Here is a 22,608-nt window from a genome sequence, read left to right as displayed (position 1 = left end):
CCTATGACACTCTTGTTCCCAGGTTTTCAATAATTCTTCATAATCTCATCCTATACATTTTGTTTTTCAACTTACTTTTTTTTTAACCAGTCTTTTCACTTAGCACATACTGTATACATCTACCCTATTTTTTTAGTAGATACACAATGTTACATTAGTTTCAGGTGTACAATATTATGCTTTGTTCACAAGTGTAGAATCCATCTGTCATCATACATCACTATTACAATATTATGGACTTATTCCCTATGCTGTACCTCTTATTCCATGACCTTCATTCTGTAACTGGAAGTCTGTATCTCCTTTTCCCTTTCATCCTTTGGCCCAATCCCCCACTTCCTTCCCTTCTGGCAACCATTAGGGTTTTTTTTTTTTTTTCATTATTTATAGGTCTGATTTTGCATTTTGCTTATGCATTTTTTAGATTCCACTTATGAGTGGAATCATATGGTATTTTTCTTAGTCTGATTTATTTCACTCAGCATAATACCCTCTAGGCCCATGTTGTTGCAAATGGCATGATCTCATCCTTTTTATGGCCACATAATATTCCATCACACACACACACATACACACCCTCCTTATCAATTCATCCATTGATGGATAACTAGGTTGCTTACATATTTTGGCTATTGTAAGTAATGCTATAATAAACATAGGGGTACATATATCTTTTTAATGGATGGACAGTATTCCAATGATAGAAATACCAGAATTTAACCATTTCCTTATAAGTGGAAATTTAAGTTGTTACCAACTTTTCACTGTTACAAACTGTGCTATAATAAACATTCTTGTGCACATCTCTTTGCATAAGTGTATCTATGTTGCCATAGGAAAAATTCCTAGAGGTTAAAATTCTGAGACAAAAAGTATGTCCATTTAATTTTGACAAAACTGACAATGCCTTCCAAAAACTTGCTCCAATATTTTGCTCTCATACCAGTGATGACAACCAGTGGCTATTTATCTCCAATATCACTGAAACTCAATATTTGGGATTTTCTTTTGAGTCTTTCAGCATCTATAAAGCACTCTGAAATATCCATGTAGGTTTCCCTGGCACAAAATGAGTTTAATAATTGTTTAATAAATTAAAGGTTAGAACATTGCAAATTCATATGTACAGCTCAGAGGGCTTGTCCCAACAATGATACAATGGTAACAGAGCTAGTATGTATCGATGCTCTTCGCACATAGTACAGTGCTATTCAGATGTTATTTTCTCTATACATGACAGTATATCATTTTCACACTTAGTTCCCATAGCTCACACAGGTTGGCCTTGCTACTTCCCGGTTTCACATGGTGTGTGCTTTGTTGCCAAGGCTCATATCATACTTTCACTTTGCACCCCAGAGGCTCTAAGACCTATAGTATATGACTAATGGTGCTGGATCTTCAAGAGGAAAGGCATAAGATTCTGCACATATGTGTTCCCTGAAGATAGTAATGAAACCCAATAGCATAAGTTTCATAGAATGAGGATCCCCACTCTTGGGTAGGTAAATATTTTGGAGGGTCCAAAGTCCTCTGCTTTTATACTAAAGGACTTTTCAGAAATGGAACACCACAAGGGTTTGGGTTTTGTTTGTTTAACATTTTCTTTTTAAGTAATCTCTACAACCAACAAGGGGCTCAAATTCACATCCCCAAGATCAAGAACTGCAGGCTCCACAGACTGAGCCAGCCAGGCACCCTCGAACTCCCCAGGTTTAGATGGAATGTCCTGGTGAATGTTCTACCCTTCAACTGCTCACACCACCCTTACCCTGGAAGTAGCAATCAACTCTGAATGCTGAGGACCATGACCTAGAGAGGTGCAGGCAGGAGCAGGCTAGCTGAAAGAGCACTGAATGTTGACTTAGGCTCTCAGGACTGTGACAGTTGGGGGAAGGTCATTATTCTTCCACATCCTTATCCTGTGGCCTGCTTTAGAATCAGGAATCAGCTTCTCAAGAGTAGTAAGGGCAGTGTTGCTAAGAGGAAGTATAAGAGAGTCAGCTTCAGCACTCCTTTGCTGTGATTGGTTGTTTGGGGAGTTGGTGGGGGAAGATTCATACAAACCTGGGTAGTAATTGCTCCCTCCAGTTTTATTCCCACGAATAGGAAGCTGTGTGTTCAAGAACACACAGGAGACAAAATCCTGAAACTAGAAAGGAAATGTGTCTACCACTCTCCCCTGCCTTATCCCCCCATCAGTACATGTAAACATTAAATATAAGTACATGTGAACATTAAGTAACATCAGCCTATAAGTACAGGTGAACACATACTCCATTTTCATCCCAGTCCTTTTAGGACTTGACCTTTTTCTCTCGAGTAAACCCAGTGATGCCCCTTGATTACAGCCCAGAAAATATTCCTGGAATCACTAACATATTAAACTAACTCCACAAAGGACCTAAGAGGATTTAGAGGCTTGTGTCACGATGAAGAGTGTGAGCTCTTGGAGCCTGAGTGCCTAAGACTGAATCCTGGCGCTGATAACTAGCTGGTTTTGGGCAGGTCATATGCCTTAGAATCTTTATCTGTAAAATGAGGGATAATAGTACCTACTTCATAAGGGATTGTTTTGAGAACTGAATGAAATAGTGCATATAAAGCACCATGCCAGGCATATAGTAAATGCTTATAAATATCAACTATTATTTAATTCTCCTAGAGTGCTTCCCAGTTCTGGGCCCCAAAGTCTTTAAACATTTGTGGAACAAATGAAATTGACAACTATGAGTTTATTTGATACATTTCCTTAACATGTTCATTTCCAGGTACTTAGCTGGCCAGGGGGGCGGTGGGGGGGACTGTGGCTACAACAGCCTCTCTTTACCCCCACACTTCATGGTTCTGCCTTCCTTTTCTAAGACCCATTTCCTGGCCCCATCTCTGCCTCCTCTTCCAGGAAGCCTGGCCCCTACACAACTACCCTGTGTCACTTTAAGATTTCAAAGGGTAAAAAGAAAGTAGTCAATTAAAAAGGTGTTTGCGGAGGGGAGCACTTCCCTTGCCCATCCACCATATTTTGAAATTTCTCTTTTTTCTGTGTATCTAGAAGACTGCTGTGGAACAGAAAGGCCACCACATACAGGACGTTCTGAGAGTTCATTAGCATAAGGTATCACTAGACTCTATTCTCCTTAGGTAAGGGCAGCAGGTTTTTCAGGTCTGAAAGCTGTCCCACACCCCTCATCCTGAACTCCCTACATTCCAGAGATATTAAGTCACAGAGGCTGGGGAGGGTGCGTGGGAAAAAATATGCCTGGTCTAGTACCAAGGCACATGTTTCTGCCCTGTGTATCTCTGCTCTAGCTCTAATTGGCCTACTTGGCTTAGTGTGTGCCTTAAGTAGCTGACTCACATGGCTTTTATGAGCCAAATTACAGTTCCACACTGCTTCTGATTTTAATAGAAGGGAATATTAACCAGTAGAGAGAAATTGTTGTTTGAATTCCAAAGAGACAGCATGTTCTTCTGGAGGCCTAATAGATTCTTTCAAATTCACCTTAAATAACATAGAAGATAGGTGTGAGCGTTTTCAGACACCAACCTAACTAAGTCTCTCCATCAAAGATAAAATGAGGGAGTTGGATTGACGAAGAAAGTCTTCACTGCTCCAAAGCAAGTCACTTGACTCTCCTCCCCAATTAACGATTCAATCCTTTTGGCCCCCAAACAGTGGTTGAAGATGGGAAACCACACTAGACATGCCAGGAAATAGGACTATTCTGGCTAACAGCCCTGCTACTTGAAAGAGGGAGCTCTTCTACCATAAACTCCTGACACTGGATAAGAGGAAGGGATAAGGCTAAAGATAAACTCTTCACATGATCTCATGAGTAAAACTGGATGGGGACAAGAAACTTTAGGTCAGATCCTTCACAATTTCTCAAAACATTGTGGCAGCAACAATTAGTACATACTGCTAGTAATTCTCTACTTTCCTCGTCTGTAAGGGGTAAGGATTAGGTAAATGCTGGGATACTAGGTCCCAATAGGCAGTGGCCATACTAACCTTAATTCCTTTGTTACCTTAGAGGCATCTGAGCTGACATCCCCATCAAAATACCCACGGATATGAGATTCATGAGAAAGGGAGATATGCATTCATTCATTGGGAGTGTGGGAATGAGCAGAAGATTGATAAACATTTCCTTATTAGAAAATAAAGCCCGGTGGTCAAAAACCAGTACCAATGATGAGTTAATTTGATCTGGTTCCCTTCTCTGTCTTCACTCTACCTTGGAGTATTAGCTGCCCCGCAAACCCCAAACAGGAGGAAGGTAATAATCCAACTATCATTACCTTTTCTCTCCCCTAGGGGGGAAAAAAACCAAGCCAGCAAAATACTCGGAAGAGTAGGAGACACAAAGCAATCTTCATTTCTTCCATACATTAGAAACATTCTCAATTACAGCTCCGCTTCTCTGAAATCTATCTCAAGTAGTAAACTGCCATGAGCACAGAAAAACCAGTTTGGAGGGAATTCCTGATAACGAGGCAGGAAGTGAGAGATTTTACTCAACCACTCCATTCCACAGGCTGGATGCCCATGCAGGTCCCTGAGAAAGTGTCATTCTGGCTTATGCCCTGTAGGAATCCTACTCCGCACTCCCTCCTGGGAGTGTGCCTAGAAAGGGTTGCTTGAAAAGAGAGGTCTTTGATCACTATGATCACTACTAAAATCCCAATGCTAAGCTAACTTATTTGGGAAGCAGCTCTTTTAATAGTGGGGGTTTTCTTCTTAAACTAGAGTTTCTCAGTGGAATTAAGAAAAATAAAACCCAGCCATGCTTACAGTTATAATTCCACATTAATCATCCAGTTTTCCTGGGAGGTACCCATAATCAACAAATTGTCATATCTCTGATCAGTCAGTATATATTCTGGTGGAATTCTGGGCATTCATCCCAGCCCTAGGAAAGCTCAGTAATGCCCTGGAGCAAATGAGCAGAGTAACAAGATCACACCGAGAGAGAGCTTAAGGTGCTTGGAGGTAAATTATCCCCTTGGGCAGCCAAAGAGCTGCCCTGGGTGGGAGGGGAGCCGTTCACAGTATCTCTGAACCTTCTTGGTAAGCTAACCTTCTTAGCTACCCTGGGTTTTCAAACATAGCAGTCAGTCTTAAAGAAATAAAACCTATTTGGGAGTTGTTCTTTCTTCTTAGAGGCTTACCAGAAATTTCAAGAAAATGTCCCGGTGGGTACTCACCTATGAGCCTCATCCTCTCCTTCAATTTCAAAGTTGCTCTTGGCCACCCCCAGCCTATCCCGAAGGACCCAGAAGATAGAATCTCAGACAATGCTTTGCCTTGCTTGGGCATCACAGGGTAGCTCTGAGTTCTCAATCCTGCCCCGAAGGTGCCGACGGCAGCAGACACAATGGAGGTAGTCCACTACGTTGTGGGTAAAGAGTGAGCGTAATGGGTGCAAGTATTGGAAGAAAAGGAGCATGAAGCCAATGGAAATCAGATAAGCAATGATGAGCTGCAAAGCAATCAAGGAATGACAGTAATCCAGCAACACTTTCACTCCAAAGAAGTTAAAAACTAAAACCATGACCACGTTCTCTACGAACCTCACACTATAGTGCAGGCCCATATGCCCCCAGTTCTGGCCTTTGTCAACAAGGTCCCTGTCTGCCAATTTCAGCTGCAAAGCTGACCAGCAAGAGAAGTTGATGCCCGCATAGAGAACGGTGATGGAGATCAGTACCACCAGGGTGCCGACTCGGCTGAAATTTTTCTCAATATTATTGGGCATCTGGGCACCACTCCTCCAGAACTTAACCCAGGGCTCAAAGAGGATGATCAGGAAGTTAAGCAGTAAGAATGGCACAGCTTTCATTTTCAAGGTAGCTGAGAAGAGCACCAGAATCACGAGGCGGGAAGTGATTTCCAATGTCCGCCAAATGGTGATGCAGAGGACTTCTAATGGCCCGAGGCGAATCTTGTATTCATCATACTTGATCTGGATAGCCAACATATTGCAGAGGGTTGCCCCATAGGTGACAGAGATCAGGGAAAAAACCATTAGCACAACTGTAAGAAAAAAAATAACAGAAAAAATAGACAATCAGACTGTGTTAACAAAGCCTGAACTCAGACCCGGAGGTCCAGAGAGATGATTAAGTGAGGCTTGAGGGCCCAGCTAAGAACAAATTCACGTATGAACATAGCTATGTTGGCACAGCACACAGCACGCAAAGGAAAAAAATGGAAAGAAATAACCTAAAATATACTTTTTGTGGTGAGGACTATATCAATTTTTAAAATCTTTTTTTCTATATTTCTCTATTTTCTAAGTTTCCCACAAGGAACATACATTGTAATACTTCAATAATCATATAAACACACAAAATGAACTTTTTAAGAAGAGTGGACCTCAGAACTAGCACTGAGAGGTCACTAACACAAGAAGAGCACTTATAAAGGGATAGGGGAGCACCCACTGCATGAAATAGGCTTCTGAGCAAACAATGAAGGAGGCAGAAGGAATTCTGAAAAAATCCAGTCCTAGGAAATTCATAGGTAATGCCTTTGGTTACAGAAGCCTCTTCTTTGACATGTATCTTCTTTAAAGAACAAATCTTGTATGTACTTCTAGAATGTGTCAGCATGTATTCTGGAAATTCCATGAAGGCAAAAAGGACCATGTTTATTTTGTTCCATACTGTATCCCTGGAGCCTAAGACACTGTCTGGGAGATAGTAGGTGCTCAATAAATGTTTGTGACATTAATGAGGCATTCTGAATTTAGAGAGGCAGCATGAAATATTTATAATTAGAAGCCCTTGATTCAGTTCTGTGAAAGTCACTGAATATCTATGTGCCTTGGTTCCCCAATTCAGTGAGATACTCTAGAATTGCTTACATAAATCACTAACAATATAAATTTATCACCCATGTGCTTTGCTATATTTTAGGAATCTCCAAACTTCAACCAGAATGATTTACAAATTTTTTAAAACCCCACCTCATAGCCCATAACATCCACGCTGCTGTATAGAGTTGGGGCCCTGAAGGGTCAGGCTGCTCCGTAATCAGCCATGGTAAATCTCAACTATAGATCACATGGTGTCGCTTTTCTTTTATCCCTTTATATCAAAGGATACCAATCACTAAGAAAAATCTACCATGCTCAAGAAGAGTGAGAGGCCTGAGGGGAACTCATCCAGAAAAAAAAAAAAAGGCTGGAACTTTCAGTTCCCATAAAAATATTAGATCCCAGGGAACTGGAGCCACAGAGATGTCAGCTTAATTTGCAAGAAAAGCGAAGACTTCCCCCATGGAAACCCAAAAAGAAGCACAAGTTTGTTTCCAAGATCCTTTTCAGCTCTAAGTGAAGTGCTGGAATCTCAAAGACTAGAGAGACTCTCTTGAAGTGTCTACAATTGGCCTTATTTTTATTTATTATTTTTCCATGTTTGTTGAAATATAATTGATATATAATATTGTATTAGTTTAAGGTATACAATAAAATGATTTGATGTACTCTTAGCTTTATAAACCACTCTTAGTCCCATCCTTAAGATTTGATGCTCCTAGTTAGGAGCACCAGAGTGTATATACATCTAGACAAGTGTAGTGATGCTGTCCCTTAAATTAGAACTCATTTATTGATAGTAGTGAAATAAAGGAAAGCCTGATGTTTCCAATAAATGTAAAAACACCTTCCATCTGTCTCCCTACAAATAGACTCATGCCATAAGAGATCATAACACTGTTAGTGAATTTGCTCATCTATGCTGATCCAGATGGCCTCCAAGAGAAAAAGAGATTAGAAAAAGGGGTAGCAAGGAGAAGGCAGAAGAATGGATGAAAATGAGGAAACCTAACCCAAAAAAACTGTTTACCAAACTTGAAGAGATGGTACCGGCAGAAAGTTTCTAATAGGAGAAATCACCAAAGAGTTGAAAACAAGGTCTTGAAGAATGTTTCCCTTACATCCTTTGTATAGTGATATAGTTAGAAACATGGCTCTGCAGGTAGGCATCCTGGATTCCAATTCCATCCTTGCCAATTATTACTTATGAAAGCATTGGGGAATTTGCTTAACCTCTCAGTGCCTCTGTTTCCTCATTTGTTAAAATGGGGGTAGCGGGCGCCTGGGTGGCTCAGTTGGTTAAGAGACTGCCTTCAGCTCAGGTCATGATCCTGGAGTCCCAGGATCGAGTCCTGCATCCGGCTCCCTGCCAAGCAGGGAGTCTGCTTCTCCCGCTGACCTCTCTCCTCTCATGCTCTCTCTCTCAAATAAATAAATAAAATCTTTTTAAAAATGGGGGTAACAATTATATCACAGGGTTGTTGTAAAGACTAAATGAAATAATTATAAGTAAGAGGCTTAGAGAAATACTCAGGACATAGTAGATGCTATCTGCTAGTTCCTATCATCATCATCATCATTCACCGTTTCCAAAAGAGTAGTAGTACACGCATTTCCCCTACTTAGGTACTACGCTGACACTTAGGAAATCAGGTGACTTAAAAACTAGTACCTAGGGGTGCCTTTGGCTCAGGTCAAGATCTCAGGGTCCTGGGATCGAGTGAGTCCTATGTCAGACTCCCAGTTCAGTTGGGAGTCTGCTTCCGACTCTACCTCTGCCTGCCTCTCTGCTTAATTGTGATCTCTATGTCAAAAAAAAAAAAAAAAAAACCCTAATACCTAGAAATGTGCAAAACCAATAGCAAGAAAACTATAAACTTTATCAAAGTACATTTCATTAAATATTTTTTTAATGTACTTCGATAAAGTTGTATGGTTTTCCTGCTCCAGGCTTTGCATATTTATGGCATAGATTTTAGGGATATTTCCTGGATGTATACTTACTTCCAGACTCATCACGTTGGATATGTTAAATAGGTAGAGGTTTTTGTTAATCATACCTCAATAAAGTGATGTGAAAATACTTAACGAAATGGAGACATACATCTCTTCTAATATGAAACTGATTGATCCTGTAAATATGTAAATTCCCTCCAAAACAACCCAAATGATTTAATGCAATCCCAATACACAGTCTCAATGAAATTTCTTTTTCTTTTGTTGTTACTCTCCTGCTTTGTTTTGTGTTTTGGTAGGGGAATTGACAAACTGAATGTGGAAATTCATCTATTTGGAAGATTAGGCTAAGTTGCTTATCAGATAAGAATTGTGAAAGGCCTTTGTGAGAAGTGTGCAAGATCTAAAGCAATAAAGAATTTAAATGATAAAAATTTAATACTTAAGAAAGCCAGGAGACTATTTAAAATGTGTGTATGTACACACATGCAAAACACGCAAATGTATACATGCATACTTATCTACAGCAGAGAAAGGATTAATATCAGAATAAGAAAACAGCTCCTGCAAATTAATAAGAAAAAGACAAACTACTAAAAATCAGCAATTTAAAGAACACAATAACCAAACATGAAAAGATGCTCAGCTGGCTTCATAATTAAAAGCAAATTATTTATGTAATCAGTTATTTTATAATTATAGAACTAAATGATATTTAGCTTAATATATAAAGAAAAAGCACATTCATAAGCTACAGGTAGGAATATAAATTCAAACAACCTTTTGGGAGGGCTATTTGGCAGTACTGATAAGATTCCAAACATGTATATCCTTTCACCCAGCACTTCCATTGCTAAGAATTTATTCTATGAAGTCTCTTTCTGGGACACAGATACTTAGAAAGATGTTCGCTGGAGTATAGTTTGTGATTAGAAAACATTTCTTTTTTTTTTTTAAGATTTTATTTATTTATTTGACAGAGAAAGATCATGAATAGGCAGAGAGGCAGGCAGAGAGAGAGGAGGAAGCAGGCTCCCTGCTGAGCAGAAAGCCCAATGCGGGCTCGGGCTCGGGCTGGATCCCAGGACCCTGAGATCATGACCTGAGCCGAAGGCAGAGGCTTTAACCCCTGAGCCACCCAGGCGCCCCTAGAAAACATTTCTTGAATGCAAACATCAGAAACAAACTTTAATCCTACCAAGAGAAGATCAGAGAAATAACAAAGAATGATCCAGTTCACATAAGAAAAACATATATTATGTATTTATCATTTATTACATATATATATAAATAACCATTAAAGAAAGATATACTGGCAAAAGACATTGAACAGAATGTTTAATACAGCGCTTTTTGTCAAAAATACGTATATAACTTATGTATATTTACATATTAAAAAAAAAAGTCTGGAAGGATATATACTGAATGGTTAACAGAGATTACTTTTGGGAAGTAAAATTACATCTCCTGCTTGATATATGTTCTTTGTGGTTCTGATTCTTTACCATAACCCTATCTGATTTTTATAATTAAAAAAATAAGGACCAAAAATAGTAACACATGGTCATAGCAAAAATTTTAAATCATATAAATTTCAAACCATACAGAAGGATATAAAGTAAAAGGTAAAAGTTGACGACTTCTCATTTTTACTCCCCAGAGGTAAATGATTTCTGACATATCTTTCCAGAAATTTTCTACACATATACGATTACTCGTGGGTATATATATATATGTGTGTGTATGTATTGCTTTTGTAAAGTATACATGTTTTAATTAGGTGATCTGATGACCTTCAAATTTCTCAGGAAGAAAATCATCATCATTTCCTTTTCTCTTCACACTACTGTCAATCGTAGGTACGTAAAAAGCATAAAGACCAACAATTTCATGAACATTTCCTGGTGGAGGAAAGGAGAAAAGGAGACAAATGCCCTCCTTACATTCAGTTGCGCCATGGGGTTTGGCAAGCAGGATCGCCATTTAACAAGAAGGAAATGGTTCAAAGTTGTACCCACAGCTCTACCAGCACCAGCCCAACTAGATGAAGCTAATGTTGAGCTGTTAAAACTCATTAACAGTACTTTATCTTGACTTTGAAAACATGACTCACATTTCCTCCTCTCCTAGAGGTCTTACTCATCTAAGGAGCCGTCTTTTACAAGTGGGAAATTAAGACTGTGACCTCTTAGGTAACTTCCTCCAAAAATCACACAGAAGGTCAGAACTGGGACCAAGCCTCATTCTCATATGTATTCGTTCCAACCTATATTTCTTTCTCCCCACCGGAATGGAGAGAAGTAATTAAATCAGTGGTTCCCAAATGTAGCTGATCAGACTCAGCTGGGGCATTTTTTTTAAAAGATTTTCTTTCTTTATTTGACAGAGATCACAAGTAAGCAGAGAGGCAGGAAGAGAGAGAGAGGGAGAAGCAGGCTCCCTGAGGAGCAGAGAGTCTGATGCGGGGCTCCATCCCAGGACCCCAGGATCATGACCTGAGCGGAAGGCAGAAGCTTTAAACCACTGAACCACCCAAGCGCCCCTAGCTGGGGCATTTTTTAAAAAGTACAGATTCCTGGCCTCCCCACACTCAGATTGAGTCAGGTCTGAGGAGGAGATGTAATTTTTTAAAAAAAGATTGTGTTTACTTATTTGACAGAGAGAGAGAGAGCGCGCTCGAGAGAGGGAACACAAGCAGGGGGAGTGGGAGAGGGAGATGCAGGCTTCCCGCTGAGCAGGGAGCCCGATGCGGGGGCTCCATCCCAGGACCCTGGGATCATGGGCTGAGCAGAAGGCAGACTGAGTGCCACGTCGGAGTGTTACTCTCAGTACCACTGAGAGTGGTCTCATGACTCACGACTGAGCCACCCAGGTATCCCATGAAGATGTAATTTTTTTAAGAAGGAGTTTTTCACCCAGTAATGTGTTTTCTCATAATCAGTAATATTTGGGAATCTCTTCTTAAAAGATGGCCATCACTAAACCAAAACAAACAAACAAAAAACCCTCCGTATAATTTAAACACTCTGGGCTAGGGAAAATGTCCTACTAACTGCTGGTATTACCAGCTGATTCTGGGCCCAGAAAGGGCTTATCTGTGGCACTTTAAGGCTTAAATAGTTTACCCCCATTAAATAAATCTGGCAGGCCTAAGATGTCTGGCTCCCCAAGTTCTTTGACTATCTACCAGTGCTATATAATACAGTAACCACTAAGCACACATGGCTACTGAACACTTGAAACGTGGCTAGTACGACTGAGGAAGTAAATTTTTATTTCACGTTTCATTTTAATATAAATAGCCCCTTGAAGCTGGTAGCCAGTGCATTGGACAGTTCAGGTCTGTATTTCTAAGACCCTTGATTTAAATGAAGCCCTCCCCTCGCCTGACCCTACTCACCTCTACCCAGGGGGACCTCTGCAGAGATCAGGGTCACATAGAGCTGATAGGTCAGCTGGGGCACTGAGCCCAGGAAGGCTTGGATCTGTGACATACGTTTGTAGGCATTGCGGTGCATAGCCAGGGTCCGGATGGAGTGGCCCACCTCCCATTCTATCAGCACTTCCTCGCCATTTATTAGCATCTTCTTTCGGGTGAGGCTGACATAGGGCTCCTCCTGCCCCTCTTTCTTCCACAGTGTGAGGTACTTAATCATGGCCTCCAAACATCTGCAGAGGTAAAGCATCACGGGTACTTAACTAAAACTGTCCTGGGAAGAAAGGTTGTTGTGGGGGGTGGGGTGGGGCAGTTAATAATACAATTCAGGGAGTTTGTGCTGCTTTTTGCCATTCCTTAATTCCCATTCTACTCATTCCTCATGAGCCAAAGAGTTGTCATTCCTTCCACAAGTTGAGTCTAAATCCTTTTTTGTTTGGCTGGTTATCTACTGACCTGAGAACACCATTTCAGTGTTTCTTTGAGAATTTAAGGAATTGCTTTGTCTCCTTAAGAATAGGCCTGTGGTAGAAAGGCACCTTGAACACAAAGATATGTAAATAATGTGCTGAGAGAAAATGATGAAGGTTCTTAAAGGCCCTAGTTTTCATAACACCTCAAGTTCCTAAGGTAAAGCATTCTTTATGCAAAGCATTCAGCTTCATACTTGGGGCTTTTGAGTTCGGCTTTTTTCAAGACAAGGTCCACAACTATAATTGTCTTGCCAAAAAGTCTTGGAGGGGAGCTTGGAAAAAACCTCACATCTATACAGTAATGCCATTCAATCACCAAGGTACTTAAAGACTTGTCAACTCAGAACTGAATGTGCTACATACCCAGGGAACATCAAAAGATCTCTCTAAAGGTTATTTTTGGGGCCTCTTGATCTGTTTGGGGCCAAGAATCTTTGAAACTTCCTTCTTTCTTTACAAAGAGGAAAACATCCTCTTAAGGATCGCAAGCCTACCAAACATGAAATAGTGATAAGACCCCATTTCTTGCTGTATCTCTCCCACATACATCAGAAGCCTGTAAACAGTTCTGATGTGGTGACCAGAAAAGAAGCAATCAGAACATTTTGTTTTGGAACACCTGAGTTACCACTTCCTCCACTACCCTTAAATGAATGGAAACTGTGGACTATTATAATAAGAAAGAAGAGTTGTGGTGAAAATGAAGCCATCTTTCCTGCCTGAGGGCATGGGTTGTATTCATCTTGGGTATTTGATAAATATTTTCTGCATAAATGAAAGAGTAAGAAGGAAGAAAAGATTATAGGGTCAGAAACGATGGGAGGAGAGGATAATAATAATGGCAATGTAATTTAATGGAAAAATAAGCTAAAGACAAGCTCAGAGGTTTCTGTGCTTTTTAGGCCTTTGGCTCCCAATAGGAAGGTTCGGACATGTGCTGGCTGCCATTCTCCACAGGATCCCTTGGAGACTAGGGCATAGGGGCCAGTCTGAAGCATGGCATTTCTCCCTAGAAAGTAGACATTTCAAACTCTAAAACTTGGGAGAGGAAAAGGTGGGAGGAGGAGAGAACAGGGAAGAAATAAAGCCAAGTGCATTTCCAATAAAAGATTTTAGATTTTAACCCAGGCCCATCAGTGCTATTGATGAAGAAAATATTCGGAGAGGTAGTGGCAGGAAGCATTCTGTTTATGCTTCTGAAGGCTATTTACTGATTTAAGTAAGGGTGTTCGCTTTGGTTATAAACCTCAGTAAATTAGAGTACATTTTCATTTTCAGAAGTAGTTTGCATTTCATATAAGGGAGCCAGATCCTCCAAACACCTTCATATGCCTAATAGCACTAATCAAGTTCCTACCTGCCCATAAAGTAATTTGCCTTGAACATAAGCATATCAAGGATATAATATATGGGCTTTTAATTATTTCTTCCCTGCTGTCAGGCTATTAAAAATGTTTTCCAATCATTTCTAGTGGAAGATAAATAACAAAAATGAAATACAGTACTCAATACTCTATATGGTGGGGCCAAATTAAAGATGGCTTGGGAAGCCACAAAGCAAAGGAGGGAAGTCTAAACTCTGGACTGGGACAATACCTGCTGAAATTTGCACTTTGAGTACACTTGATCTGTTAACTCAGTATATATCGCATTGGAAAAGGCTGATAAAAGAATGTTTACCTTGTACCTCTGGTGACATCTCTTAATTTGTGGGGTTTTCTCTTTTTTTTAGAGAGAGAGCATGAGTGACAGCGTGTACATGCACGGGGCAGGGAGGGGGAGAGGGAAGGGAGAGAGAATCTTAAGCAAGCTCTACACCCAGCATGGAGTCCCACGTGGGCCCGATCTCAGGAACCTGAGATCATGACCTGAGCCGAAATCCAGACCAACTAAGCCATCCAGATGCCCCAACATCTCTAAATTTCTTGGTTCCAAGTTCAAGATGAGGTCTTTGTTTTACAGCTTAACTTCAAAGATTTAGAATTGGAAAGGAGCTATAGATTGCCTAGTACAAAGGTTACATATAGGCCAGCTGAGTCACATCTGACCAACAGCTGTGGTTTGTTTGGTCCATACTGTGTTATTTCGTCAGTCAAGCTGCCAAGATTCAAACTGATATTTCATATAAAATCCTGTTCTGGAAGGTTCTCTTGAAAAGTTAGGGCATGTGGCAATATTGGGTCTGGATTCCAACAGTGAAACGATAGGGATGGAATTACAGAGTAGCTGCCTCTTCTAGGCAAATCATGTAGACACCAGCTTGCCACACTATTCACTATTCTCCATCATTCCTCTAACACTAAGACTTCATTTTCATTTATCATCACACACGAAGCTGCTGGTTTTCTTGTACTTGGCCTGCTTCACTCATATATGAGACCTGCCTGGCCTGTTTAAGCATTTGCATTTGAGACCAATGATCTAACCCAACCCATTTATCATGCAGATGAAGAAACTGGGGTCCAAGACATCTTCAGAGATTTCATCAGAGCCATGCAACTAGTCAATGACAGAGGGAGGACCAAACTCCAGGTCACTGGAATTTCAGGCTACTGTTTTCTCTAATGGAGCCTGACCAATCCCTCCTCATTTGAGCATGTATTGATTTAAAAAAAAATTTTTTTAAGGCAAGGGAGTTCCATCCTTAAACAGTTTCAGACTACGTTTAGTTCTCTAAGGATGAAACATCTTCCCTCTGCAATTACAACATCAGCACTCTGACATATATTCTTCAGCTGATTGCAATCAAGACAAACTTGGTCCATTCTTTCCTCCTGACTTTGTTAAGTTTTGCAACATCTCCCTAACTTGAAAATCCCATAGTATCCAGATGAGACAGCCGACACAGATGCCTGTCTCCCTAAGATAAGGCACGTTCTCATCCCTTCAAGGCAATCTGAATGGAAAGACTGTATACTACTACAGTGAGTTACAGCATTCAGATGGAGAGATGACCCATCTTCCTTTGCCCCCTCTAACCATGTACCTTTATATCAGAAAGATACAAAGAGATAAGCAGGAGACTGATGAACCAACAGAAAAAAAACAAACGACAATGGGTTGGGGTACTAGATGGCCACAAAGAGCTGAAAATATTTTCCAGATGTCAAATAACTGGAAAATTTGAAAGCGCCACAACCACCAGCTCAAGCAGCTCAGGATAAAGAAATTGAATGTGAGATACAGTTTAAAAAAAAAAAGATTTATTTATTTATTTGACAGACAGAGATCACAAGTAGGCAGAGAGGCAGGCAGAGACGGGTGGGGAGAAGCAGGCTCCCCGCTGAGGAGAGAGCTTGATGTGAGGCTCGATCCCAGGATTCTGGGATCGCGACCTGAGCTGAAGGCAGAAGTTTTAACCCACTGAGCCACCCAGGTTCCCACAGTGAGATACAGTTTATACAGTGTCTAAAAGACAGAGTTAAAATAACACACTCTGAAGCTATGGCCTGTGTGCACAGGTTAACCACATCAGCTGGTCCCTTACCAATTTTCACAACTCAAATCCAAATAGCAAACACTGTCTAATGAAGTCTTATCAATGGTACCATACATGGCTTTGGAACACAAGTACATGCCACATGGTCACTGTGGTGGCACTTAAGGTTTCAGATAAGATTTTTTGGATGGTAGGCAGGGCAAGGAAGCCCAGAGTGGGAGGGAATGGGAGAACTGATTAGAGGCACAGTACCAGTCTTGTAAATACTGGCTTCATCTTTCTCTGCACAAACCCAGGGAGGGGTAGAAATTAAAAATTGCTCACCTGATAACAGGTCCCAAGAGGATTAGATGCATAAATAATGATAGTGGCTTGTCTTTGGCCAGATCTCTGTGAACAAAGATGAGGGTCAACTGGACCATAATGGATGAAAACATAAAGAAGGATAAAGTGTATGCCATCCAGTAGGTTTCGCTATTCTTTCGATAGATTCTAACCATGTACAAGGTAGATGCAGCCTCCCCACAGTACAAAAAGGTGGAAAAGAGGATGCCAAATGGGAAGGTAAATCGTGGGTTGGCCCCACGGATGACATCTTCCTCCAGAGATGAAATTGGATCCACGTTGGACTCCTCAGGAATTTCATAAACTCGGTCCATTGTTGAGGTTGTGAGTGTAGTAGTCTGGTCTTCAGAGCAAAGCAAGCCCCACTCCCGCTCAACAGAACCCTGGAGTCACTGCAGTCCAAGTATCTAAGAGAGCGGTCAAGGTCAATTCCAGAATGGAGATCTGCTAGTTAGACCAGAAGACCCCTCTCTCTAGTTTCATGTTACACTTGTTGGAGTATGGGATGGAGAAGCCAGGAGTACCACTTTGAACTTGACTCTTCATTGGCCCAGGCTTCCAATTGTCAACAGACATGCTATGAAACCTGGACAGGGGGGAAGCAAGCATTTTAGCGCCCAGTGCGGAGTCCAGTTCCAGGCACGTGAAAAACTTGGGGACAGCTGTCTCCTTGGCTCCTTCTCCTTTCGCAGCCCCGCAGGGAGTCGGGGTAGCCACTCTGTCGGGGGCACGAACACTCAGCAGCACCTCTCGAGGAGTTCTGACCACCAATACGCCCTCTCAAACCTGACGAGAACTGAACCAGGGCAGAAGAGGGGGTGCAGCCTGAGCGTCCCTTCGGGGGCTCATTTCAGTGCTTAGGTACCCTAAGCTATCCTTAGGCTGTGGCTATCAGCTCGCCCGCTCGCCGCTGCTCTCTCAGGACCCGCGCGGAATCGAAGGCTCTCCAGCTGGCTCCACAGATTTCCCAAGCTCCGCCCCCAAGGCAGCCAGCCCGGGCAGCGGGGTGCCGAGGGAGGGGGGCGGACGGGGGGTGGTAGCGGCTGGAGCAGGGGGCTGGAGCAAAGGTACCACCCCGGTCGGGAGCGCAGTCTCAGGGGGAGAGAAGCCGAGCGCGCGCGCGCTGCAGGATCCGAAGAAAGCTAAAGAGGCTTCTTTTCCACAGAGAAACTTTGCTAGCGAGAAGCACGACGTGCGGGGCGCCAGCCCAGGAGGGCACAAGCAGATGTCGTCAGACTCTTGGACGCCGTCGACTGCTGGGGTCCTCCCTGGCCTGCAGTTCCAGCTGCAGGAAGTCGTGGCTTCGGGAACTGAGGCACTGAAGGCGGGGGCGGGCGGAATGGGAGGGACCGTTGGGGCCAAACAAAACTAGCCTGCGAGTGCCAGGGCCGGCAGCTCAAAGATGCTCCGGGTGGAGAGGCGCGACAGAAAAGTGGGCTTGGGCTAACCTTCGGAACCGCTTCTCACTACGACCCCCGGATCCCAGAGGGAGTCAAAGCTTTCCTATTCCCCCAAAGCAGCAGACGCCCACTTCCACTCCGCCCTCGCGAACTAGCTAGCTCGCACACTTGCACAACCCACGCGGTTAGGCAGGTGTCTCTCTCTCTCTCTCTCTCTCTCTCTCTCTCTCTCTCTCTCTCTCTCTCTCGGCCTCAGGGTTGAATTGCGCTAGGTCCTATTGCCCTCCAGATACCATCACGGTGGGGTGCGGGCGGAGGAGACCTGAGAGGTAACTGGGCTATAGCTTCCTTTCCAGACAAGACTGTGTGCAGGAGAGGTTAAGGTAGAAAGGGATGGGTGTGTGTGTGTCAAGACTCAAGGTCAGCATTAAAAATTCCTATTATATGCCTTGATATTCCCAGTTGCAAAATAAGGCTGGGATAGGGGCTTTAGAATGAACTTTCAGGTCTTTGACTGGAAGGTTCTGAAGAGGTGCCAAATTCTAAATAGACTGGAGAGGAGCCAAGAGAGCTGTTAGTAAAAACTGAGAGGGGTGACTTAAAGAGCTCAGAAAATTGCCAGGATTCTTAAGATCAATCCTCCCCCATCTCACTGAGCTTTTGTTTTCATGCCTTCATTTGCATAATTCTAAACCCCAGAGAAATAGAGAAAACATCTGCCTCCTGGTAATAATATAAATGTAGCAGAGCCTGTGCCAATCTCCTTTTGCTGCAGGAAGCCAGTAAAAAGAATATGTGAGGAGTGGCACTAGTTGCCACAAAAATGATGGCTTAGAGAAAGACTTGGTCTTGTCATTGTGTTGATTTTTTTTTTTTTTTTTGTCATTGTGTTGATTTTTAAGATTCCTGCAATTGCTGCCTCCTTTCCCCAGGGCTGATTCAGGGACAAATCAACTTCTAAAGGTTGTTGCCTTTAAAGCAGGCATGCATGCTATCTTGGTCTGCACCCCTGCCCCTGCTGGTAGCTGGGTTAGCAGGCTGATCCTTCCTCATTTCCTTTGCACAAGACAGGACAACACTATCTAAAAACACTTCACACATAGTGTTAATTGGTTGCGGCTTTCCAAGAGGCACAGTGTTCTCCACCAACAGTATAGGGTGAACAACTTCTGAGGGCTTCTTAGGAACGTGTTCTCAAGATGGATCTCAAGTAGGGCGACAAACTTCTCTGTTTGCTGAGATGGGATAAATTGGTCACCCTCACATGGGAGACTGAAGCTAGGAAGAATGTAAAAATCCCGATTCTTTTAGCCTTTCTTCCTTCCCTGTGTCCGCAGCACACCCCAAATACACAAATCTACAAGGCCTTCCTACTTTGTTCCTAAACAGCTCCCTCTGTATGCCATTAAAGGCTTTCTGTAATCACCACACTACTTCCCTCATCAATATCATCAGCCATGTTACCCTACCACAAACCTTTTGCTCCAGTCCAGTAAATTTTCTCATTTAATTATACTTGCCTTGCTCACTTCCACCTCTGTATCTTGTTGAGGTCATTTACAGGGGCCTTCACTCTTTTCCCCATTAAGCCAAACCCTAACTTTTCCTTTAAGGGTCAGCTCAAATACTACTTCCTCCAAGAAACCTTCTTTCACCTCTCCAATCCTCACTTTTCCCTCTGTCTTTGTGCTATTGGCACACTCTGTCTTGCACTAGTCCTTCAACTCTTCCTGAGTTTGCCCTGCCTACCCAACAGAAGTGTAGACTCAGAGAGATCCCTCTCGATTAATGTTTATTGTGGTTCTTGGTGACGACAGTAATGATTAAAAAATGGTGATGATGATGAAGCTTCCTCCCCCCCCCCACTTCCTCCAGGAAACTATGCAAGACTCAGGTACACTCATCTCTAGAAAAGCTATAGCCACTGTAGCTGGGGCATGAAAACCCGCTTTCTCAGTCAGCCATTCAGCTCACAGAGGATGCCAGCCTACATATGTCCTTTCTCCAAGTTCCTATAGCACTTTGTTTTGTCAACACCATGGCTTAACACCAAATTACAAATTATTTCTAGTGTATTATTTTTTATTCCACAACTACATTGCCATAAACTCCTTAAAGGCAGAGCCTCTACTGTTAGACTTTTTTTTTTTTTTTTTTTTTACTCCTCCATGGCTGATACAGACCTCTAAGATTCCTGCCATCTGATCCCCCTCACTATGTTCAGCCCTAGGACTCTCTGGCACTTTAGGTCACTAAATCCTCTGGTCTCTTATTTCCTTGTTCATTTTGCCCTGCTGGGAGAAACTGAGAATTTGTCCTGTTTCTGTCCAACTCTCTTTCCTCTTTTCAGGCAATCTCTAGACTTTAGCCCTTTATTCTTCTTAAGAGTAGAGACACTGGAAATGTTGACAGGCATAAGACTACTGAAGAACCTCTACCCCATTAAGAGCACTCATCTCCCAGGGTGCCTGGGTAGCTCAGTTGGTCAAGCATCTGACTCTTAATTTCGGCTCAGGTCATGATCTCAGGGTCTTGAGATCAAGTCCTGAGTTGGGATCTGGGCTCAGCAGTACAGAATCTGCTTGAAATGATCTCCCTGTCCCTCCCCCCGGCCCCCCCTTTACCTCCTCCCCTGCTTGCTCACTCTCTTTCTCTCTAAATAAATAAATAAATAAATAAAATCGTAACAAACAAACAAACAAACAAAAGACAACTTATCTTTCAAAGAATGGTAAACTGTGATGGTATCCCTAGGTTGTCCCTTGAATACTAGATAGCATTCAGGGCCCATTTCTTCTTCTTTCCTGCAGAACCTTGGTTCTGCAGGAAAGGGAGACCCAAGATTGGATTCTCCTCTGCAACACTTCCAACTCCAAACTCAGCAGCAACAGAGAATGAGTTTAAAAGCTCTTGGCATCTTTATTAGCATTCGGAACACCACTGAAGCATATAAGGCTCCGGAATAGGTTTAAGTTTTCAAAGCCGCTGCCGCCAGAGCTGACTTGTAAGAGGTAGCTGGTATGCATGAGGGAAGAGGAGAGGAAGGAGCAAGGTAGTGCAGCATGTGGCTGGTAGTCATCATGGAAGACTAGCTGGTGGGAGGTGAAAGGCAAGGCCCAGAGAATCATTAGCTAGGATGGAAGAATGGCTTCCTTCTGTGGAATGCTCAATTTGAACTGTTAGAATCGTTAAAAGATATCTAATGCAAAATCAGTTATGCAGCCTCTGGGCCTTCTCTTTTCACTGTAAAGCAACCTGAGGATGAAGAATTTTTCCTGTCCTCTTCTGAGCCACTCCCTCATCAGGATCATCCATAGGTGGGATAGGGGCCTGGAGTCAAAGCACAAGTGAGTTCTCTGCAACCCTTATCCCTAGCATTTTTGTTTTAAAAAATCTGGTTTAAATGATCATCTAAATTAGCATTGAAGGGCTATTGCAAAATGCAGAATGAAATTTGGGGATGATGGGTGTTGTCAGGAAGATGGCAAGCTCTACATACATTGCCCAGTAGAGGGAAGGGATAAGAGACAGATTTTTTTTTAAATCTTAAATCTTGTTAATTTTATTTATTTTATTTTATTTATTTTTTATCTTAAGTCTTGTTATTTTTAAAATAATGGCTATATTGAGATATAATTCACATACCATACAATTCACCCATTTAAAGGGTACAATTCAGTGTTTTTAGTACAAAGCTATGCAGCTATTACCATTACCTAATTCTAGAACATCTTCATCACCCCCCAAAAGAAACCACAGACACATTTAGCCCTCACTACCAATTCCTCTCCCCCATGGCCCCACCTGAGACCTAGTCAACCACTAATCCACTTTCAATCCCTCTGGATTTGTCTATTCTGGACATTTCGTATAAATGGAACCATACAATATATAGCTTTTTGTATGTCTGGCTTCTTTCACTTAAGCATAATGTTATCAAAATTCATCCACATTGTAGCATGTATTAGCATTTCATTTCTTTTTATGGTGAATAATATTCCATTGTGGGGATAGATCATATTTTGTTTACCCATTCATCAGTTTATGGACATCAGGGTTTGTATTAGGGTTCTCCAGAGAAACAGAACAAGGAGGGGAGGATAGGGAGGGGAGATAGTTTGAGGAATTGGCTCACACAATTATGAAGGCTGGTTTGCAGGGCAGGCCAATTCAGCAAAGAGCGATGTTGCAGTCTTGACTACAAAGACTATACACAGGTAGAACTTTTTTAAATTAAGTTTTTCATTTTAATTCCAGTATTGTTAACATACAGTGTTATATTAGTTTCAGGTGTACAATATAGTGATTCAGCAATTCTATACATTACTCAGTGCTCATCATCATAAGTATACTCCTTAATCCCCATCACCTACTTCACCCATCCCCCCACCCACCTCCCCTCTGGTAACCATCAGTTTATTATCTATAGTTAAGTTTCTTGGTTTGTCTCTCTCATTTTTTTCTTTCCTCATTTGTTGTTTTTTTAAATGCCACATTTGAGTGAAATCATGTATTTGTCTTTCTCTAACCTATTTCTTTTAGCATTATATTCCCTAGCTCCATCCATGTTGTTGCAAATGGCAAGACTTCATTCTTTTTCATGGCTGAATCATATTCCATTGTGTATGTATACCACATCTTCTTTATCCATTCATCTATTGATGGATATTTGGGCTGCTGCCATAATTTGGTTATAGTAAATAATGCTGCAATAAAAATATGGGTGCATGTATCCCTT

The 22,608-nt window shown here is 41.9% G+C and overlaps 1 protein-coding gene across 4 annotated transcripts; it reads right to left on the bottom strand.

Annotated features, from left to right (window-relative positions):
- Positions 1-656: 656 nt before the first annotated feature.
- On the bottom strand, positions 657-18,074 carry XKRX (XK related X-linked). Of its 4 annotated transcripts, XR_014307073.1 has the most exons (5): positions 16,450-18,074; positions 12,178-12,446; positions 5,209-6,037; positions 2,068-2,152; positions 657-1,979 (listed from the first exon to the last, which is right to left on the bottom strand). XR_014307073.1 is itself a non-coding variant. In XM_082716884.1 (3 exons), the coding sequence occupies exons 1-3, from the start codon at positions 16,782-16,784 to the stop codon at positions 5,292-5,294; spliced, it is 1,350 nt and encodes a 449-aa protein (XP_082573010.1). In that variant the 5' UTR covers positions 16,785-18,074; the 3' UTR covers positions 657-5,291. The 4 variants fall into 4 exon arrangements, 2 of the variants coding, with proteins under 2 accessions (XP_082573010.1, XP_082573011.1); XR_014307072.1 differs by having other exon boundaries at positions 657-2,152; XM_082716884.1 differs by having other exon boundaries at positions 657-6,037.
- Between the last annotated feature and the right edge of the window lie 4,534 nt (positions 18,075-22,608).

The sequence above is a fragment of the Mustela nivalis genome, assembly GCF_964662115.1.
Source record: "Mustela nivalis genome assembly, chromosome: X".
Classification (NCBI taxonomy): domain Eukaryota; kingdom Metazoa; phylum Chordata; class Mammalia; order Carnivora; family Mustelidae; genus Mustela; species Mustela nivalis.
This window is presented reverse-complemented; position numbering and strand designations above follow the sequence as displayed.

Excerpts from the sequence above, each read along its gene's own strand:
- XKRX (XM_082716884.1), bottom strand. The coding sequence starts at position 16,784 with ATGGACCGAGTTTATGAAATTCCTGAGGAGTCCAACGTGGATCCAATT. Across the intron at positions 12,447-16,449 it reads CTCTTGGGACCTGTTATCAG|ATGTTTGGAGGCCATGATTA; the intron begins GTGAGCAATTTT and ends TTACCTCTGCAG. Across the intron at positions 6,038-12,177 it reads AGAGGTCCCCCTGGGTAGAG|TTGTGCTAATGGTTTTTTCC; the intron begins GTGAGTAGGGTC and ends TTTTTCTTACAG.